Genomic DNA, 22,974 nt, shown 5'->3' on the forward strand with positions numbered 1-22,974 from the left:
TACAATGAATCCAAAGGTATTTGCCTACTGGTGTCATCATTTCTGACTTGCAATTCAGTTTTGAAAGGAAATAAAAGGAGCCACAGAAATGTTCATGGCTTTTCTTTTTGATGTCATAGCATGTAGTGAACAACTCTTAATTACAGATTTTTAAAGCATTGTGATTTATTGCCTTTAATGATTTGGTTTTCCTTTATCAAAATCTTAAAATCCTGAGAATATCACAAAAAAGAATACAATCCACTTTGTTTTTGCACCAAAATAAAAGAATGATAATCACAGCTATTCCACAATCTTTTTTTTAACGTTTATTTATTTTTGAGAGAGCGTGCACGTATGCGCACACGCAAGTGGGAGAGGGGCAGAAAGTGAGAGGGACAGAGGATTTGAAGCCAGTTCCATGCTGACAGCAGAGAGCCTGATGTGAGGCTTGAACTCATGAACTGGGAGACCATGATCTGAGCTGGATGCTTAAACAACTGAGCTACCCAGGTGCCCCAACAGTTTCATTTTCTGCCCTCATAGAACTTCAAATCTACTGAAGGGTATGGAAAATCAAGTAAGCAAATAAATAGCTCTGTAATTACAACTTTGATAAATGCTATGAAGGAAAACCACGGGGTACAGAGAACAGAAATATACTTAAGAAAATCTCTCCAAGGACTTATATTTAAAGCTCAAACTTCAAGTATAAGGAGATTCCAACCATTCATATTTTAAAAGAGCCAGATGACTCAGCTTTCATTTAAAAACCATAATACAGGGGCACCTGGGTGGCTCAATAGGTTAAGCAACCAACTCTCAGTTTTGGCTCAGGTCATGATCTCACAGTTTCATGAGTTTGAGCCCCACGTCAAGCTCTGTGCTAACAGTGTGGGGCCTGCTTGGGATTCTCTCTCTCCCTCTCCCTCTCCCCCCGACCCCTCCCCCACTCATGCTATCTCTGCCTCTCTCAAAATAAATAAATAAAACTTAAAAAAAAATAAAAAAAAAATAAAAACCATACACAGGTTTAAGAAATAGATGCCAAAAATATATCTCAGTTTAGTCTGAGAAGTCATGTGACAGCTAATATATGTTGTTTAAGTCTGCTTTCATAAAGCATTTGAGTTGGACAAAGAGGTTAAGACTGCAAGATGCCACTACCATACTGAGGAAAAAATGACAAAAACCTGAAAGAAATTTATTTTGTTTTTGTGTTGGCTTGTCTGCTTATGCATGTACATGACGATGTTTTTAGTGATTCAAAGATTTCATTGACTTGGGCTTAAAACTCACTCATTATGAGCAGACAAGAGAAAACCGAGGTTAATTTAATACCCATTGTGAGGTGCAATGGCAGTCAGGGTAACAGAGCTAGGATTTCCTGAAAAAAAAAAAAAATGCTTGACTCACAGCTGCTGTAAATCAAGCAAGATCTACCTGTTTCATGACAAGTATTTGAAACAAAGCATACAGACCCTTGAGTGGGGAAAAAACAGCTTGAATCATCAGGGGAAAAAAGCACACAGAGATTGGAAATTTAGTAGAGACATATTTTGTTGACATGAAAAGATGGTTACCTTGTAAGAACTACAAAACAATGCCTAGAGTATGGTCCCATTAATGAAATTGTATGTCTGAGTGTGTTTATAGTCGCATGTTTAAAAAAATCTAGAAGGAAATATTTCTTTTTTTTTTTTTTTCTGAAATTTATTGACAAATTGGTTTCCATACATCACCCAGTGCTCATCCCAAAAGGTGCCCTCCTCAATACCCATCACCCACCCTCTCCTCCCTCCCACCCCCCATCAACCCTCAGTTTGTTCTCAGTTTTTAACAGTCTCTTATGTTTTGGCTCTCTCCCATTCTTACCTCTTTTTTTTTTTTTTCTAGAAGGAAATATTTCAAAATGCTAACAGGAATCATTTCTTGATGACAGGCTTATGGGTGATTTTCCTTTCATACATTTATATATTACCTTTTTTTGTTCCTTGCAATGAGGATATATTTTTTAAATGTGAAAAAAACCCTTTAAAAGATAAAATTTAATTATATTGGTGAATATTTATTTAAATTAGAATGTCTAGTGTGACAGATCTCACTTGTACTACAAGCTAATTAATTATAAAAAAAATTTTTTTTTCCAATGTTTATTTATTTTTGGGACACAGAGAGACAGAGCATGAACGGGGGAGGGGCAGAGAGAGAGGGAGACACAGAATCGGAAACAGGCTCCAGGCTCCGAGCCATCAGCCCAGAGCCCGACGCGGGGCTCGAACTCACGGACCGCGAGATCGTGACCTGGCTGAAGTCGGACGCTTAACCGACTGCGCCACCCAGGCGCCCCCAAGCTAATTAATTATAAAGGACACTTCCCAAATGTGGAATGATAGTTCAAAAGGCTTAATTTGCTCTTTGGCCACTGCTGAAGTACCAAATAGTCAGACACAAAGTATGTGCCTAGGGCATTGGCAAAGAAAGGAAGACACCAAAAAATTAGAATATTTTTGGAGAAAAGTACTAAATTTTTGGTATTTCACAAAAGTGTAAAAGTATTTGCCCAGGAAAAATATCAGAAAGCTGTTGAACTGATGTACACATTTTTATGATTTAATATCATTTTAAATTATAAGAACATGTACATGGAACGATGCTTAGGAAGTATAGGTGGGAGGTATGGCTAAGTGTTTTCAAGGTCCGAGGTCTATAGAAATCTTAATTTGGTCCTAAGCACAGAAATAAATTACGTTACTTCCCAAGCTGGATGTCACTAAAAATAAAAACAATACTTAGCCATAAAATAAGGGCACATCAATCCAACAAAGTTCTGATTTTTCCCCAAACAAATGCAACTATGCTTTTCTAAAATATCAAGAATCCAGCTTTTCTCCAAAATAATTTTTGCATGCACCATTTTTTGAGGGGGAGGCTGATACCCTAAGCATACACTGAGTCTATTTGGCAATTCAATGTGATCAAAGAGCAAATCATGGCACCTGACATATTCAAATAAAAAGTCAAATACAAATAGCCACATTTAATGCAGATTTGCTATATTTGATATTTTAAAATTCTAATTAGCAAGATAATATGTTAAATGTTCTAACATGGCAGATGTGGGCTCATGGGATTTGATATCCAGGTCCAGTTAGACCATTTACCAAACCCAAACTTGGACAAGTCTAACTTCTCTGAACCTGTTTCCACTTATTTAAAATAGCTATAATGATGGAGCACCTGGGTGGCTCAGTAAGTAGGTTTGGCTCAGGTCATGATCTTCAGATTTTCAGACAGAGCCCAGTGTGGGGCTTGGTGTGGAGTGTGAAGCCTGCTTGGGATTCTCTCTCCCCCTCCCCTACTAGTGCGCAATCTCTCTCTCTCTCTCTCTCTCTCTCTCTCTCTCTCTCTCTCTCTCACACACACACACACAAAATAAATACATAAACTGAAAAAAAAACCATCTAAAATAGTTATAATGACACAGTTTTACCAGCAAGATAGAATGTGGAGGAATATTAGATGAAAAATAGAGAATGTAAAAAGACTTTGTGAACTACAAAAGATGATATTAATGTAAGGTGTAATGGTGGTACTTATTACAACTATATTCTTTCCACATCTATATATCTTACGTATATATCTGTATATCCTACAGAATATGTAGGATATTCTACATTCCTAGGATACGCAAATGTGTCCAGTCATATAAGAGCTCTACAAATAGTTTGATTATATGATTAATTCCTCTTTTGTAAAAACACAGTTTTTACTTGGTAGAGTAATAGTTGGGATATACAAACAGGAGGAATTTTGTAACTGACCTCTCACATTAACACTCAGGTATAAATCTGGTTTATTTATTTCAGGCAGAACAACAGATTCTTGAGTTATTTATGTTGAAACTTCCATGATAAATTTGGTTTTCTTTTAGGTTGTAATCATGGAAAACAAATCATTAATCTTTTTACGAATCTATGAGAAATGTAGAAAATGGTTTTGACTTTTCAGACATTTACTAAGTCATCTTTTTGGAGTCTAGAAGCATGTACATAAAATTGAAATATGTTCTGGGGTCACTTGAAGAAATAGGGAACATCCTGTTACAAAGTGAGGAATTAGATAATGTATGCTATGCTCCAACTAAAACAAATTTCTTGTCAAAATATTTAACATTCCAACACGATTGGCATTTACAAGACAGTGTTTGAAAAAAGGGTAATTAACAAAATTTGTATGTTGTTAAACAGCACATTTACACAATAACTTGCATGTATTTTTCAAATACTTTTTTCTGAAATCAACTTGATGGCTTCTGAATTATTTTGTATCTAGACCCATTCAACCGCATTTTAGTTTTCAAAATTAGCCATACAACAGGGAATAATTTTAATATGACTGTTAGATATCAGACTACACAAAGTTGCTGAGAAAAGACTCTTATGAAGAGGACAATATTTAGTTCCGTGCATCCTGACAAGATGACATATAAAATTTTCCAAGCAGATGGTCAATCGATTTCTTTAAAAATATACAGATTCTGTAATTTAGAAGCCCACTGCAAAATGGAGTCTTAATGTTATAGATCTCGAAGTACCAGATATTAAACAACTAAAGCACACTTTAAAATAGACAGTTTACTCTAGAAAAAGCCAGAGAAGTTCTTGACAAAGAATCTAGTCTACACTATCTGAAATAAGTGCATGTCTAGGTCAAACTTTTGGAGGTTTTGATGAAAGAAAGAATGCACAGTCTAATCTGGTTGCCCAGTTGACAACTCAACTTTGCTACCAGGAAGTTCTACATTGTCTATATATATATATTTTAAGTTTATTGATTTATTTTGAGAGAAAGAGAACATGCAGGGGAGAAGCAGAGAGAAGGAGAGAGAGGATCCCCGATGTGGGGTTTGAACTCATGAACCTCGAGATCATGACCTGACCCAAAACCAAGAGTTGGACGCTTAATGAACTGAGCCACCCAGGTGTCCCTCTACATTCTATATTTCTAATCTTCATTCTTCCTGATGAAGCCCACTGACTAAATTTTAGGCTCCAAATAAACCCCAGCTCTTCTGAAGCAAATGATTGTCTTCTCTCAATTTTCTCTTCTCCAAATGAAATAATTCTAGTTTCCTTATCCTTTGTTAGAGAATTCCACTTGTAGTCCTTTGAACACACTTCATTTTTGCGTGGCCCTTCAGCAAAGGCCATATAATTGTCTCAAGCTGTGGGATCAAAAACTAGGTCTATGATTCCCATCAGGTTCTAACCACACAGGTGAAACGTGCTACTACTGATAGTCTGTTCTGTGTCCACGGCCTACAGTGATTGGCCTCTGCCCTAACTATACCAACTTCTCCTATAAAACCACAACCCAATAAAAACTCAACACAAAGGAAATAAAACAAAGCCCCAAGATAGCTGTTTTTATTGCATGAAACAGGGTCAACCAAAACATGTCTTAATTTCTTAAGCTTATTGTCGATATATCTGAAATTTTAATTTTTGGAAGTCGAAAGTTATTAAAAGATGTAGGATTCAGTGTGTTATAAATATTTGATATGACATGTAAGATCAGTACCTCTTTCCTTGCTCTACTTTATTTAGCTGTTATAATTAGGCACACGATAGCATGACTTTACAGAGTTGTGAATCTACATAATATATGACATGCTGTGAGCATATTAAATCCATTCTTCCACTAAATCTTCCTATATATAAACCAACTAGAATATTTATTCTCTGAGAAATTAAACTATAAACTTGACTCAAACACATGTAAAAATTTTAACTGAGGGTGCAGTGTGTAAAATAAAATGCAAGATTAAGACAAAAAATAATGTTACTTTACATTGCAAAAAAATGTTTGCACTGACAATGATATTGTTTGAGAAGAGATGGATGGATAAAACTAGTCCATATGATGAATGTAATACACTTTTACCTGCAAGGATTTTTCTGGCTTTAATTCAATGAGATCCATTATCCCGGGTAGTAATGGAGCCCTGTACCCTACTCATTTCAGGCATCTTCAGTCTCCTGAGCTGCCTTAAAGCCTTGACATAATAAAGGTCAAACAGATCCCAGTAAGCATTTGTAAACTACAACAGCCCCCCATTTCGGGCTACAAGCCACACATTCTCATGCTAAGCTTTGCTCACTCTCTTGTTTCATTTCATTGTATAAGCAGGCTAATTTGGAAATGGCTAAGGTACTTGGGAACACCTATATTTTCAAAACAATCCCACTTTCCTACTTAACCACCTAAATAAATAGACCCATAATACAACATTTGAGAGAACTGTAAAATGGTGCCTGGATACTGAAGGAATGAAGACCAAATAGCAAGCAGCCTTATCAAATAAAATGAATGCATTTCACCTTCCAGCTTGTCTGTGCTTCCCTGGGACACAAGGCATAAACATGAAGGGGATGGAGTGGAATTTTGAGAAAACTGATTTGTTTCAATATTCAGTTGGCAAGATGCTGGACACAAAATAATACCACAAGCCACCTCCCTTTCCCATCATTGTAAATTCAGGGCTCTCAAGTCACCTCCCACAAACCCAATTAAAAATAAAGAAAAGAGGCAGGCTGTGAATTCGCATCTAGTGCTAAGATACAGAATTAAATGATAGGCATCTGTCCTAATTGGTCACAATGAAACTAAGGGACAATAACAAGAATAAATCTTACATTAATCCAAATGAAGCCAATGAATAATAATACAAACCAGAAGCATAGTTTCAAAAATGTGCAATTACTTCCAAGCATGCAAGGACATTTATAACCCATAAATATGATTGCAAAGCACAGTATGCATATAAATGTTTCCTAAATGCACTAGAAACATGTGTATATAAGATATGTATATCCATAGGATACACATTTGTATGTTCACAATCACATCTATCTACTAAAAATCAAACTCTATCCGGCAAATCGCTTCTCAACAAGAGTGCATTAGAATATGAAATGGAATGATAAATTCCGGGGCCACCTTTTCTTAGCGATGAAGGAAATAAGCAAAATCACCTTATAATTAGGCCGGGAAGCTCAGGAGGCACCAAATGGGTTTTTGAGGAAGGCCCAACCCTGTATGTGAGAGCTGCAAATTAAATGAGTCCTTTCAATAACACCCATTTCTTGTTAGGTCTTTTTCCACCCCTGATTCTGCTCCTAAGCTTGGAAGGAAAGGGACCAAGTGGCTCAGTCTGCATTCTGAGCCGGTTCAAGATAAAATCAGACCTTTTTTTTTTTCTTTTTTTTTTTTCTTTTTAAATACACAGCGGATGCTTTCTTACTTCTCTCTTCCTGGCAACCTTCCTCTCCCTCCATCCCCATCTCTGTCTCCACATCTTCCTCTCCTACTGAGGGAGTCATTGTTCAAGTGCTGGCCGCAAATGTACACACAGGTCCTTTAACAGGCAGTTACACCAAGAAGATAGCCCCACAGTCTCCTGCTTACCATGCTGAGACCCGGAGAAGCTGTTGAAAGGAGGGAGAGATGCAAACTGAATCCATTTTCCTTGTGACCGAGTCGGATGCAGCCTCCGAACCCAACATCAGCAGCTGCCGGTGGGATTTTTTTCCCTCGCTCTCTGGTTGGCGACGGGGCGAAGAGGAACCACCCTTCCAGCCTCACTAGAGCATCAGCAGTCGAGGCGACAGGAGCAGCGGCATCACCACTTGGCCTCCTCCCTCTCGGAGGATGGGGTGAGCTCAGAAGCAGCCAGGAACTTGCAGCAGACACCTCCTCTGGCTCCTCCTCTCCTGCCCCCTCCCCCAAGGCCCCACCCCTGCTGCGGTAGAGGCTGCCTGTCCTGGCAGCTGCTGGTTGTCATGGCAACTACCAATGGTGAGCCACCAGACTAAGGGGGAGGGGAGATGGGTGAAATGAGCTGCAGGGCTGGAGGGGAGTGAATTTGTGCTGCTGCCCTCTGGGATGCTCTGGGTCTCTCCTACCCTGGACTCTGGGTCTTTAAAAATGGGGCAAGGGTGCACAGGCAAAAGAGAATTAATTTGAATGTAATCGAAATCAAGGCTGAAACGTACAAAATAGCTTAGCTATTTTTTGCACTTTCTAAGGTTTTCCAACAGAATGTATTAAAATTTGCCATCAGAAAAACATAACAAATGAAGAAAATCATATCGTGTAATCAGAGATTATAATTACTCCAAATATGTTTGTCCTTGATAGTATCTTTTACCCAATGTCACTCAAGGTTGTTAAAAAGCAAAGTAAGTGGCTGGACTTTGCAATAAAATAAGAGTCTGATTCCTTAGCACTACTCTCTGCTTGTTCTTCTCAAGTGAGTCACTCGGTCTCACTGTTTTTCCAGTTCTCTCTCTCTGAATAGGATTTGGAGGTATTTGGCACTCCCCTGTGGAAAAGAAAGTTGAAACAGAGGGAACAGAAATTTCTTGAGTAATCGTGGTTCTCAGTAACACCAACCATTTGGTGGATAGTTCCAGGCCTTTATAATGTCAAACTCCTGGAGTGTTAAATTTCCTGCAGGAAATTGTATGCCATTTTCACGGATGCCACTTTCATAGATGCCCTTTTAGAGTTCCCAAGCCAGCTGGTAGTCAGGGTGGTAGGTAGGAAAAGGAAGTGAAATCAGCAGTGTTCCGAGTTCTTGGTGAGTTCTGTTTCTAACTATAAATTACAGATGATGCTAGTATCTATCTCATGCAGTCATGGTAAAGATTAATGAAATAATGCATTAAAAGCACTTGGCATGTAGTAAACATACAAACAAATGCTTACTAGTAGTAGTAGTCAGTAGTAGTACATAGTAGCTGCCTCTTAATCCAAGGGATCAAGGAATAGCATGGCAAGTTCAGAGAAGGCAAAAAATTGAGAGAAAACAATACATGATAAATGTGATGGTGATGATGATAGCAAACACAGAGAGATCCTGAGAGATTAAAGGTTCTGTAAAATGTGACAACTGAGGATATTCTGTCTTTTTTTTTAAGTTTATTTATTTTGAGAGAGACAAAGCATGAGTCAGGGAGAGAGAGGGAGAGACAGAATCCCAAGCAGGCTCTGCACTGTCAGCACAGAGCCCTACTGAGTGAGATCATGACCTGAGCCAAAGTTAGATGCTCAACTCACAGAGCCACCCAGGTACACCCTAGCAAAACTGACTTGAAGATAGTTCAGTGGTCAAGGAAAGGGGTGCACTCATCCTTAGCACTTGGCATCGCCTCTTGGTTCTCTGCAAGGAGAAGCCTGCATCCTGCTCTGTGCACCTCGTGGCCCCTGCCTCGCCCACTAGCCCCTGAACAGTCACGCAGTCTGCACATAATTCTACATCAGCGTCATGTAAATGTAGTCGCGTAATAGAATGGAATGGGTTGTAATGGTCTTGCTTCTTTTTGTATTCTTCTCTGCATTTCACCTTCTGCTGTCTCCACAGAGGTACTCATGTAAGTAAGCAGGAAATAAGGGTTGTAGAATCTCAGGCGTGATGGGTGACAGAACCCTCCCCTCTGGCCTTGTGAGGAAGCATTTCATCTTTCACGCCAAAAGCTGACTTGATTGGGGAGAGTGAGTCCAATTTTTCTCCCTCCTCCCATCAACACAGGCAGAATCAATGGGGGAAGAAAAAAGTGTTTGGTGCTCCCTGTGTGAATAATTTAATCATTCAAATGCTCTTGCACTTTTTGCCACATCCATGCAGCATTGTTATCATTATTTAATAATAGTTTTTTTTAAATATTTAATTGTTTACCATTTATTCTTATCTACTTTAATTATTTGTTACTTATTTTAAAATGAAATTTGTCTCTGGCTTCAGGAGAATATAAATAAAAATAAGCGGGGCGCCTGGGTGGCGCAGTCGGTTAAGCGACCGACTTCAGCCAGGTCACGATCTCGCGGTTCGTGAGTTTGAGCCCCGCGTGTCGGGCTCTGGGCTGATGGCTCAAGCCTGGAGCCTGCTTCCGATTCTGTGTCTCCCTCTCTCTCTGCCCCTCCCCCGTTCATGCTCTGTGTCTCTCTGTCCCAAAAATAAATAAACGTTGAAAAAAAAATTTAAATAAAAATAAGCATGGTAAAGAGAGTGTCCTCAGAGAAAAGAACCTGAATCAAAATAATATATTTTGGGGTGTCCCAAAAATAAATAAACGTTGAAAAAAAAATTTAAATAAAAATAAGCATGGTAAAGAGAGTGTCCTCAGAGAAAAGAACCTGAATCAAAATAATATATTTTGGGAGGCTAACACAGAGACTTCAACTTTATTTGTAATCATTTTAAATGTTTAAAATTTCACTCCTTCTCTCCATTGCCGTCTCCTTTCTTAGGCTACTCTGTTTTTCCCTGGTATTTGTCATCTTCTAACATACTATATTATTTATTTGTCCTTCTACATTTTTTGGTATCTGTTTCTCCCCACTAGAATGGAAGCTATAACGGGGCAACGATTTTTTTATTTGCTTGTCTTTTTATTTGTGAACAGTCCCTGACCTATATTAGGTGTACAATAAATGTTTGTTGAACAAATAAACCAGTAAATAAATAAAATACCAACAACTTCTGCACTAAATCATGGCTATAGAAGTTATTGTTATAACATTATTTCTCCAGTTATATATTTTTGGTATTTCTCAAAATTAAAAACTAAGATAATTACACAAAATATCTTATCATAATGCATATTAGCATAATGTCTATCCGAAGCATATTTTAAATATACATAGCTATGAATATGGAACCATTCGCTCATGCATATTCAAAGTCACCTAGCACATCACCAGTAGTATGCATGGCATTCTTTGAGAAATACTGATTTTGTTCTAAGAATGTCTTCTCCAGGAGTACCAACAGTGAGCAGACTGTCTACCTCTTCTGGGACCTTTCCAATTTTGACTTCTGGATTCTATGAGATATCTGAAAAAAGCATAGGGTGTGGGTCTTGGCTCCAAAAGCGGCATTAAATTTTCAGGAGAAACCACAGCATAATGGGAGGAAGCTGCAAAGTGTAGGCTTTGAAGACCGACTTTTTGGATTGAGTTCATGTTTCACCATTTGTTTTCTGAGTGACCTTGGGCAAGATGCTTCATTTCTGTGTGCCTCAGTTTCTTCATTGTAGGACATGAGAGCAGTATCTACTTCTTTGTGTTGTTTTGAAGATCAAAGTTATTACTGCAAAAAGCTAGTAAGTATCTGGCATGTAATAAATAATATTTAGCTCATATCATTATAAATATCATTTTAAGTAACTATGGTTATGCACAGCATATTTTTCAAGATGTTTCCAAAATACTCAGATCACTCAGAGTTACTCTAAAAACTTTGTTATGGCTGCACACTGGTTTTCAGCAGACCATGAGGAATTCTGGAGATGTTTATCTCAGAGATAGGCCAATGTCTTCATTTCCCCCAAAAAGGGGAAAAAGGGAAAAGGCACAGTAGGAAGTGACTGTTTATTCTTTGTGTACTCTGTAAGAGGTTATTAACATATTATGTATTTACAGAGAACATTAAACATAAGCAGTCAGGATCTTTCTGAGTTCATTAAGAATAAGGATAACATTCTGACCTCACTGCATATCCCTTATTAATACTATCAGTAATGGGCTGGCTCAGTAGGTAGAGCATGTGACTCTTGATCTCGAGGTTATAAGTTCCAGCCCCACATAGTGTGTAGAGATTACTTAAAAGAAAACAAAATCTTTAAAAAAAATACTACCAGTAAGCAAATATATTAAAAGAACCCTCCTGTGAACTCCATACGCCTATGGCCAACCATTTTGTGAATGCCTTCCTGCATAGCAGGTGGACACATTGGCCTCCGCTCACCCTGTTCCACTAGCAGTGTCTTCCTTCCTCTAACTCTTCAACCTTCATAATGTATCCATCACCTCCTTTGGGGAGTCTTCAATGATACCAAGATTAGCATTAGAAGTGAGGTTCCCTGGTGCAGCCACTCTGGAAAATAGTATGGAGGTTCCTCAAAAAATTTTTTAAAAACTACCCTACGACCCAGCAATCGCACTACAAGGCATTTATCCAAGGGATACAGGCATGCTGTTTCAAAGGGGCATATGCACCCCAATGTTTATAGCAGCACTATAAACAATAGCCAAAGTATGGAAAGAGCCCATATATCCATCGATGGATGAATGGATAAAGAAGAGGTGAGTATTACTCGGCAATGGAGTATTACTCGGCAATCAAAAAGAATCAAATCTTGCCATTTGCAACTACGTGGATGGAGCTAGAGGGTATTATGCTAAGCAAAACTAGTCAGAGAAAGACAAATACATGAGGACTTTAAGACACAGAACAGATGAACACAAGGGAAGGGAAGCAAAAATAATATACAAATAGGGAGAGGGACAAAATATGAGAGACTCTTAAATGTGGAGAACAGAGGGTTACTTGAGGGGTTGTGGGAGTGGGGATGGGCTAAATGGGTAAGGGACATTAAGGAATCTACTTCTGAAATCACTGCTGCACTATATGCTAACTAACTTGGATGTAAATTTAAAAATTAAATTAAATTTTAAAAAAGTGAGGTTCCTGTGGTTCCCTGTCATGTCTTTACTGCTGGCAAGTAGTTTCTTTGTATTTCTTCCCTATTTGATTGTAAGCACTCTGAAGTCAGGGATATACTGTTCATTCATTAATGTATTGCTACGTTAATACAGCAAATATCTATTGCTAGCTGTTCCTGTGTGCTGTTCAAAAACTAGGGATATAGCTGTGAATAAGGCAACATGAGCAGTCTCTTCATGGAGTTTATAGTCTAAAAGGAAAGAGAAACTACAAAATCAAATATAATTAAATTATAGGGAGGGCTACAATAGAGAACCATCTGAAGCTCTGATAGCTCATAAAGAGAGGATATAATTTAGTTTAGGAGCCCAAGGAAGGTATCACTGGAGGGATAATGGGGTAGGGTAGGGGCAGGTGGTTTCAGACAAAGGGAAGGAAATGTACACAGGTGCTGAGATGTGCAAGAACATGCGTGTTATTCACTTTTTACTCAGTCCTGGCTTCCCGCACAGTACCTGTGCACATTACACGCACTCAGATGTTTGCTGAAAGCATCTACCTCCTTCCCCATCACCACTCACACATATAAGCACACAAATTCTTTCCTCCGTGTTTTTTTTTTTTTTAATTTATTTGAAGATTCAGAGTCTGTCAATAGCTAAGGAGCCGACAGGCTGCATGGGATGAGAAGGAATGAAGGGAGGCCAAAAGGTTAACTGTTCTTACAGTAGAAAAAGAGGTGTCATGCTAACAGTGGCCACTGCTCCATTACAGATTTATTAAGTAAGATTTACATGGTAACACAAACCTTTGCTCTGATATTGAAACGTGAAACAGTTTTTCCCTTTCAGGTCCTGGGCAGCTGTATATTACCCCATGGCCGACAGCACATGGGCTTAGGTTATCAGCAAATGAGGGACACCAAAGAAAAGAGAAAAGTTCCATTTCGGCAAACTTTTACAGAATTTTGCAATCAGAAAATCTACAAGTCAGTGTGTTTGATTTCAGAATATATGCAAGTTCTATTTTAATTTTAGTACAGTTTTTGCTTTTAGTTGTCTATTGGAGGCACCATAATTTTCGTAATTCTTACGGTGCTTAGTAACTCAAAACGTCTTACTACATACAGCTCTAGGCGTAGAGAACATGAGCCACATAACACAATAAGCACATGCATCCCAGAGTGAACATCATGATGGAGCTTAGAGTCTAATGGGTGGGGCAGCCAAAGAATGAGAAAACAAACCACAAAAATAATAGCAAATTTTCACAAGTGCTATGAAGCAATGAACCACTGAGAGGAAGATAGGAATGGGGGTGGGGAAAGTGGGAATGACTCACTATGGAGGCGGCATTTAAACTGAGAAGTGAGGTATGGGTTATGGCAGTCATGTGGGAGCTGAGAAAAGAGAGGTTCACATGGAAGGATGAGCTCCGAGGAGAAAGAAAGCCAGGAATAAGAAATACTGCTGAAGGTCAGTATAGCTGGAAATGGTGAGCATGGCAGAAAGTAGCAAGAGAAGTTGGGAAGGTGGACAGGAACCAAATTACACAGCACCGTGTAGTAAAGGTAGTGAAGACCACTGAAGAGTTTAAATTTGGTTTAAAGCATTGTAGGGAAGGACCTCATAGTGGGCAAAAGTGGATGCCATTAGGGTGCTACAGACATCTAGGCTGCAGGTGATATTGGTTACATGAGGATGGTAGCAGCGGATATGAGAAGATTGGACTATTTTGAAAGAATACATTTTAAGGTGACACTGAGGACTTGCTGGTGGACTCACTTTTTACTTCGTGTTGATACCCAGCACAGTATCCGGGGCTGAGGGACAGAGAGGTACCACGACCACTGCTGAGGAGACAGCCAACTCTTCCATTTCAAATGTCACACTGGCAGAGTTTAGTTTTTACCTTCTGTAGGAAGGAAAGGCCTCAGGGCTCTGACTCTGGCAAAGTGTGGGGAAACGTGAAGGGGTTTCAAAGCGCCCCATTTTCAGGGGCCTTTCCTCCCTCCCTCCCCAGGCCTAGTGCTCTGGAGAATTAGGCATTCACAACTGACTGGCACGATGGGCAAGTCACCAATGAGCTCACGGTGATGGAAGCAACTTGGCTGACAAAGGTAAATGAGGCCTGTAAGAATACCATGATTTTGATTCAGAAAATCCCAAGTCTGGACAAGTGGATTGCCATCAAGAAATGGCCTTCCTTGGTGGCTTAACCAGCTAAAGCATCTGACTCTTTATTTCCGCTGGGGTCACAATCCCAGGGTTGTGAGTTTGAGCCCCATGTCGGGCTCTTCACTGAGCATGGAGCCTGCTTAAGATTCTCTCTCTCTCTCTTTTTCTCTCTCTCTCTCGCTCTCTCTCTCTCTCTCCACCACCCCCCATTCTCCCCCACTTGAGCGTGCTCTCTCTCTCTTTCTAAATAAAAAAAGAAAAGAGAAGAAATGAAAAGAAATGGCCTTCCTCTGCTCTGAGCCTAAATATCTAAACCATATTCTCTCCCACAACTACTTTGGCTTCTTCCTGGGTTACAACCCCAAGTCCCTCTAACTGTGAGACCCTGTAACCATATCTTCTCTAGGCCTCAATGTCCTCATCTATGAAGCCAGGGTAGAAATTGCCTTTGCCTACTAAATGGACATCTAAATGAATTATGTTTAACCTTAGTACACTCCTGGCATGTAGACAGGTCTCAGTGACTTCTAACTGTTCTGTTATAGTATGCACACTCCCACATATGAACCTTTCTTATGAAAACCTACAGACCCAATTTCCTTACAGATTCTAAATTTAAAAACACAAATGTCCCCCCCACCTCAAGTGCCCCAAATTATTTTTTAGATACCTCAAACGACTGAGTGCTTATTTTCCTCTGATAGGTATCCCAGGTGCAGAGGGACTGAAAGGAGAAAAGGGCTGTTTACAAGCGGAGCTTACAGACTGCACGGTCTGTCTCATATTTATGAGCCAACTTTCTTTAAATATTTACATCCTGTATTTACATTTTATTACTATTCGATTTGTTTCCTACAGTTGATCTGAAGTGTGAAATTGGGAGCCTGGAGCTTGCTAACACTTCCATGCTAGAAAAATGCACAGTGAAGGAATTTGAGTTCTGTGGCTTCCCCCCACTCCCACACCAAGGACAAAAAATCCTTGTGAGGAGATCTTCGAGATGTCTGTGTCTGCCCAATGCTTCCTGAGGCACTCTTGCTTAACATGCCCCTACCTCCAGCCATGGGTACAAGCTAAGGGGCCTTTCAAGCTGAGGAGCCAGCGACTCCCATTGTGGACAAAATGGGTTTGATTCTGAGTGGGGATGATGCAGGGAAGACAAAGTCACACCCAGAAGTGGGGAGCTCAATTTCAGCAAAGCAACTTTCTTCCTTTTAACTCTTTTAAACCTCTTTTCTTTTATCTTAATTCTGAATTCCTTCACTTTTCTCAGCATCCTTTTCTCCTTATAATAAATTTCTCAGTCCTTAACAAAACCCCAAACCATCTCTCAAATAAATCTAAAACGCTGAACTCTTGTTGAAGTATAACTTTCAATATGATAAAATTGGGACCCTCAGGCAAATGCAGAATGTACACATCAATGATTTTATTTTAATTAACTAATTAATCAGAGGGCCTGTAAGATGTGAAAACTGGCCCAAAGAGCATTGGAAAAGCTAGATACTTATAGGTGAAATACAAAAGAGAGGACAAGAGAGGTTACACAGTCTTATTTGAACTTCAAGCCTTGAGATACAAATTTATGCACAGGATTAATCTTTATGACCCTGAATAAACTATGCTTCTGGGGGATCTTTTGTAGGTCATACTAGCCAGCCCTTGTACCACCTGAATCAACAGATGAAATGAATATTAATCTTTTCTGTTGTTCCTGGGAGAGACCTCACACAGGATGTTCAGGGCACAGTGGTCTGATACTGAAGTCAAAGAAATGGAATTTCATACCCTTTCCCCTAACCCTTCTTGGTCTTGTCAGATTATTTTTTAACCTATCGACTGGATCCCAACATGCCAAGGACAACAAAACCTCTTAAGGAAATCTTCGAGATGTCTTGTGTCTGCTCACTGCTTCCTCCTGGCAAAGTTAAATTTGGGGGTTCTCATTTCATACAATGTCTTCATCTCTCACATATTCCTCCCATTTTACAACTATATTTATGGCAGAGAGATAAGTAACTAAAAGTACAGGATAAAAAAAGGAGAATGGATGAAAGCAATGTTTGCAGGTGGAACGTGGCACTGGGCCTTACATCAGTCTGGATGCAGTCACACTGGGGGACAGTGTGGGGTGGGGGAGGTGTCAGCTCTTCCGTGTTCTGCGTGGAAACTGAAAGATCCATCCTACTCAACACTTCCACACACTGGGGCCCAAGCAGTCTTGCTTTGCCAACTCTTCTAAAAAGAAGGCAGGGAGAATTGTTCTATCCTCACTAAAAGAGCTTTACATGGAGAGAAAACAGCTTTCTCCTTCCCTAAAAAGGGCATAAGGTAGAGGCGTGAGTGAATTCCCCTCTCTTTGAAAGGGACTGCTAAGCCTGTCTGCCTGACAAGGATCGAGGGCATCGGCAGGGAGGGTGAACTGGTCCACCATTGCACCACAGAGGAGATGAGGACTTGTGCAGAGAGTGGTGGGGAACAAAGAGGACCACATGTTACAAGCATCCAGAAGCAGCACGGTCTGTATGCTTAGTGACACCGATGAAAGACCTGGTCGTGAGAAACAAAGACCAGAGCTGCAGCACTGATTCTTGAGCTCATATAATAATCCTCTCGGAGACTTACAGAGAAATATTGAAAGAGCAGATGTGGAGGGCTTAGGCAGTATATTTGGCAGGAATGCCTTTCAGTGTGAGTAGGTCAGGGCTTATTCATTCACCCAGGCAATTCAGAGTTCAGGATATCTTGATTATACAACATGTAGGTATTTTAAGGTTTCATCTCCAATCCCTCCTATCTTCCTTGCAGTCAGATAAAATGAGACTGAGCTACAGACATGCAGAGGAGAAACCATGTACATGCCCATCATTTGTCTGATTTTTTATGTGTCCTTGCCTCCACATTATAGTGCATTAGGACAGGGGTAGAAAAATACAGACTCTTACTCATAGAAGTTGCTCATGTCCAAACCATCTATTCATTTCACTGTTTGTCTTTATAAAAAAAGTACTTTTGGGGTGCCTGGGTGGCTCAGTCGGTTGAACATCCAACTTTGGCTCAGGTCATGATCTCACAGTTCGTGAGTTCAAGCCCCGTGTCAGGCTCTGTGCTGACAGCCCAGAGCCTGGAGCCTGCTTCAGATTCTGTGTCCCCCTCTCTCTCTCTGCCCCACCCCTGCTTGTGCTCTCTCTCTTTCAAAAATGAATAAACATAAAAAATTTTTAATTAAAAAAAAGAATTTCTTGAGGGCACAGGAAGAGAATTTATGCTTTGTGAGTTTCCCTTGATTTGTCGAATGTTGTCCGGTGGAGACCTTCACAGCCCAGAGTCACAATAAGAAATCAAGCCTAGAAAAAGGACTTCATGCCTCTCCTTGTGTTCAATTTAACTGTAAATTCTGTGGACCTCACTTCTCTAGTGACCCTTCAAATGGAAGCTCCTCTTAGAAAGCCTAACACAATGTGTCCACAGTTCCCTACAGAGTAATGATAGCTGCTTCTGGGCAATCCAGACAGTCAATGGATTTTACACCTCAGAGGTCCCTTTGGGGGTCACTTACATCACCCCAACTCAAAAGCAGACTTAGATTTTACATTAATATTATGAATAATGGGGCCAAACCCTTTTCCTGAGTTTTGAGTGCTTTCAATATGAAAGCAGAGTACCAGTGGTAGAATTCAAGACTGTACTATTGTTAGACCATCCTCATATCTTGTGAAAGGGCTTATGTGTAAGAATGCCATGAAGAGTGAATTTAACATTCCCTTTCAGGCTACTGTACTGTCCGGAATGAGGCTTTGAAAGTCATTATATAAAGAGAAAATTAACACTGAGAAAAAAATGTCCTTTCTGTATCTCCAAACAGCTCAATGTTCCAACCCTTCTTTATCTATAGTCACTGAGTAACTGAAGACCCAGACAGGAGGAACAGATCACATTGCTTCAGTATTATTTTGCCTAGATTCCCAGTAAGCTGTAATCTGCTGTAAATACAAGAGCAAAAGGAGATGTGGCATACTGAGCTTCAGGGAAATTCCTTGGTAACTCTTACGATTTGTCTAGCCTTCATAATTGAGAGTAGATCTTTATTCTTTCTTTTGACACAGTGGAATGGCTAATGACTATGTGGTTTTAATACCTAATTACTGGGATTAGAACACCCACTGTGAATCAGAAGGGATGAGGCTTCTAATATTTTCTCCGCTTTTCCTACCATTTTTATTTTGGCCCTACGACATAATAGTATGAGGATGTCAAAAAGGAAGAGCAAAATGTTTTATGTCATGAAATGTCCTAATTTCGTAGAATTTTCTGGAAAATGACCCAGGTCTGACTTTATGTAAATATCTGTATGGATATATTATAGACCAAGTATAGGTTTGTTTCATATATCTTCCCTGAAAGGGAAGCCTTCATGTCCCAGACCTCAGTATGGCATATCACACCAGAGAGAATATTTTATGCCTAGTCTACATTAGACTAAGTCAAAGGCCTGGCCATTTATAGGTCATGATGACAATAATTTCTATTTCTTGAACTAAAGGTTGGAATGAGTATTAAATTTAGTTTCTGAGCCTTGGTTCCTCAGATCAACCTGGGTAAGTCTCTATAATCAGGATTTTAGAAGCAAATGGTATGAGACCAAGAATAAAAAGCTTCATACTTTGGCTACAAATATCTCCTGGGCTCCCCAAATTTCTTTAATCTAAGTTTCAGTTGATATATCACCAAACAGGAGTGACTAGGTGGCTCAGTCATTTAAACATCTAACTCTTGATTTTGGCTCAGGTCATGATCTCACAGTTCATGAGACTGAGCCCAGGTTGGGCTCAAGCTCAGAGTGAAGCCTGCTTGGGATTCTCTCTCTCTCCCTCTCTCTCTCAAAATAAATAAATAAGCATTAAATATATCATATGATATATATGAATATATATATGAACATATCTATATATAATCTAATAATTGTTTGCTTCATTCAGTGTCCTCAATCCTTTTCCATTCCTTCTTCCATTCAGGAAGAATTCCATTCCATTCCATTCTTCTCTCAGGTCAGAAAGATTCATGTATAAAATGGAGGATGAGAAGATGAATGGTTGAGATTCCAAGTACAATTCCAAGCACAATTCCAAGTACATGATATGGCAATTTCTTAGTCCAGAGCTTGGAGACCAAACTTCAAGAGGAGCCCTGATATTGTTTCTCTCCTTTTATTTCAAGACACATCCGAGTGATGAGTCACCAACATTCCTAGTGTCCTCGTAGTGAGGGTATTTTCCCTCCACCTTCACCTCTCAATAGAGAGTAGAGAATAGGGACTCCAAGACTGTTATCAAGATCCATGCAAAATCCTCAGTCTTTGCAGTTGTGCATGGAAGCTGCAGTTGGAAACCAGAACTGGACCTTTCCCTCCCCAGTGAAAAACCTTCTTCAGTGAAACACATCTTGCTTCACTCTTCCTCCAGTCTTGGCTTGATTAGAAATTCATCAGTGGAACACTGAATTTCATCCTTCCCAGGACTATCTCCAGAACTTGTTCAGTCTAACCAGGAAGACCAGGATCTTTTCACTCAAGCTTTCTGGCAAGACCTCAATGAACTATTGGGCAGCTGTGGATCTATCCTGTGTCCTGGTTTTCACACATACACTCTGTGAGCAAATCTGCCATGGCAGTATCAAGTGGAACAGAACTTCATGCTAACTCTTTTATCCTATTTTTCCTTTAATTTTTTAAAAATGTTTATTTATTTTTGAGAGAGAGACACAGTGTGAGCGGGGGAGGGGCAGAGAGAGAGGGAGACACAGACTCTGACAGGCTCCAGCGTCCGAGCTGTCAGCACAGAGCCCAAAGCAGGGCTCAAACCCTTGAACCAAGAGATCATTGTCTAAGCTGAAGTCGGACACTTAACCAACTGAGCAACCCAGGTGCCCCAATCTCCTTTTAGATGTTCTGTACTATGGCCAAGAATCTTAGCACTTAGCCTTGATGGCAGGCAAAGAGGAGTAATGCTTTATGTCATTTACTCATCTCCCCAATATTCCTTTCTACTCTTGTCTTTGTTTTACTGTGTAGCCTTTAAAGCCAAAATGGAGGATTTTTTTTTTTCCACTGAGTTGCTCCTAAGGACTCCAGAATTAGTGGGAGTCTTAATAATCCAATATCAGGAAAAACCTTCCAGACAGGGCTTCATGAACCTCCTGTAATTTGTGCTCTGATTTATGTTGGCCCTTCTTATGTCTCCCATATACAAGGGGGTAGGTAGACACAGATTACTGGGAAATACCTATCTTGTCTTGTACTGAAAGCTGGAGGCACAACTTGAGTCACAGATGGTCACACTGAGGGGAGCCCTTTGGAGACATCTGACCCCCATGTTTACAGGTTAGGACACAGCATACATGTTTTTTAAAGATTTTACTTTTAACTAATCTCTGCACCCAATGTGGGGCTTGAACTCACAACCCCAAGATAAAGAGTCACATGCTCCACCAAATGACCCAGCCAGGTGCCCCCACAGTATATACACTTTTAAGTGGCATGGTGACCACTGCCACTTCCTAGATTTGTGTGAGTCTGGCCTTTATGACCAGAACAGACCATTAGAAACTGTCTTATAAAATCAAGTTATTATAGGGGCACCTGGGTGGGTTGGCTGGTTAAGCACCCAACTCCTGATCTCAGCTCAGGTCTTGATCTCAGGGTCATGAGTTCAAGCCCCACATTGTCATGGAGACTACTTAAAAACAATAAAATCAGATTATTACAAAAACAGCTTCTGTTGATGAAGTTGTGGTGAAATAGACACTCTCATAGATTGCTTGTGTGAATACAAATTGGTAGTGAGATGAGGGGGGAAAGAGAGAGAGAGATACAGTAGCTCTGTCCACTGAGAGGGCCTAGCAGCAATGACACACCGGTATCCAGATCATCGTTTCTAAATATCATGCTTCATTAAAAGAAAAGAAGCCAGGTATCCTTGAGGAAGTGGCTGATTCTGGGGCTGGAGCAGTCAAGTACAAGATGAGCCTGGAACATCTTGCCACATCAGAAAGTAATGAAGTACTCAAAGAATGATGGGACACTTCAAAAGTCAAAGGAGACAATTTGAAAGGTCTGCCATTAGCAAAATATGGGAAAGTTAGAGCATAAACAAGAATAATGGCAGTAAGAAAATATTATCCATAGAAAAAAACTGCAATGCATGAGTCCACACTGGTATAAATAAATAAATAAAGTGGAATAAATGGGGAAAAGAGAAAGCTCTTTCTTACAGTAAAATGTCAACTAATAAATATAAAAGGAATGATCGATCCATCATTTGGCAAATCGTCATTTGGCAAACATCATAACAGTATGTTTAAGCACACCCAGTTCATGGACCCTAAAACTAATAAGTGGAAGTTTGATGAGGAAGAGCAAATTTACAGTCTCAAACTATCTCCCCACAAGGTCCCTATTAATCCCAGAAGGAAAAATTGTAACTTTGCAGTGAAGAAGGCTAAGCTGATTCACATCTCCTTAATCAAGTGATTACAGTTAAAAGCCCCAAGAGGAGAACAAATAGAAATCATGTGCCTCTTTAACATGATGCACTGAAAAGTATACAGCATCACTTCTGAAGGTATTTCTGCCCAAATGCAATCTATCTAACCCACGAGGAAACAGCAGACAAACCCAAATTGAGAGACATTCTACATAACAACTGAGTTGCCCTCTTCAAAAATGTCAAGGTAATAGACAAACTAATAGAACTGAGAAAACCTTCTAGATTAAAGGAGACCAGAGACATAATTATTAAATGCTGTGGAATCTTGGAATGAATCCTGGAGAACCAAAACAAAGCAATTTGCCATAAAGAACATTAATGGAATAAGTGGCAATATCTGAATGAGGTATATAGATTAGAGAGAATTATATTAATGCTAATTTCCTGATTTTGATCATTGAACTCTTGTTATGAAGAAAATGGTTTTTATTTTTAGGAAATATGCACAGAAGTATTTAGGGGAAAGAACATGATGTCTGGAACTTATCTCTGTAAGTTTTCTCTTTTTCCTCCCCCTCTTGCTCCTGTGATTCTTTCTATCCTTCTCCTCTCCCCTCCCCATTCTCCTCCTCCCAGTGATGCTGGAGTGATGCTCACAAGAACCTCAAGCACACAGGATGCAAATGAAAAAGAACAAATCCCCTTTCCCTCCTACAGTCTGCTAGTCTTCTTTCAGCACCTCCAATTGGCAGAGTTGGCTGTCTGGTCAAGAAGCAATGGGGTTTGCATTGTCCCAGCTCTAATATCACAAATCAAAGTACTG

General features: G+C 39.8%; 2 protein-coding genes across 5 annotated transcripts in view; one reads left to right on the plus strand and one right to left on the minus strand.

Moving 5' to 3' along the window:
- Window positions 1-7,722, minus strand: part of JAKMIP2 (janus kinase and microtubule interacting protein 2) — a 180,358-nt gene extending 172,636 nt beyond the window's left edge. For 3 of the 4 annotated variants that reach the window (XM_043590468.1, XM_043590477.1, XM_043590473.1), the window contains exon 1: window positions 7,450-7,722. The gene's annotated coding sequence lies outside the window, so the exon portion shown is untranslated. The remainder of the gene's footprint in view (window positions 1-7,449) is intronic. The other variant, XM_043590460.1, reaches the window with a different exon arrangement.
- Window positions 7,723-13,832: 6,110 nt separating this feature from the next.
- Window positions 13,833-22,974, plus strand: part of SCGB3A2 (secretoglobin family 3A member 2) — a 72,951-nt gene continuing 63,809 nt past the window's right edge. Inside the window, exon 1 of the mRNA XM_043573437.1 lies at window positions 13,833-13,965. Within this exon, the coding sequence (XP_043429372.1) occupies window positions 13,833-13,965 (133 nt within the window). The remainder of the gene's footprint in view (window positions 13,966-22,974) is intronic.

This window comes from Prionailurus bengalensis, chromosome A1, assembly GCF_016509475.1.
Source record: "Prionailurus bengalensis isolate Pbe53 chromosome A1, Fcat_Pben_1.1_paternal_pri, whole genome shotgun sequence".
Taxonomy (NCBI): Eukaryota; Metazoa; Chordata; class Mammalia; order Carnivora; family Felidae; genus Prionailurus; species Prionailurus bengalensis.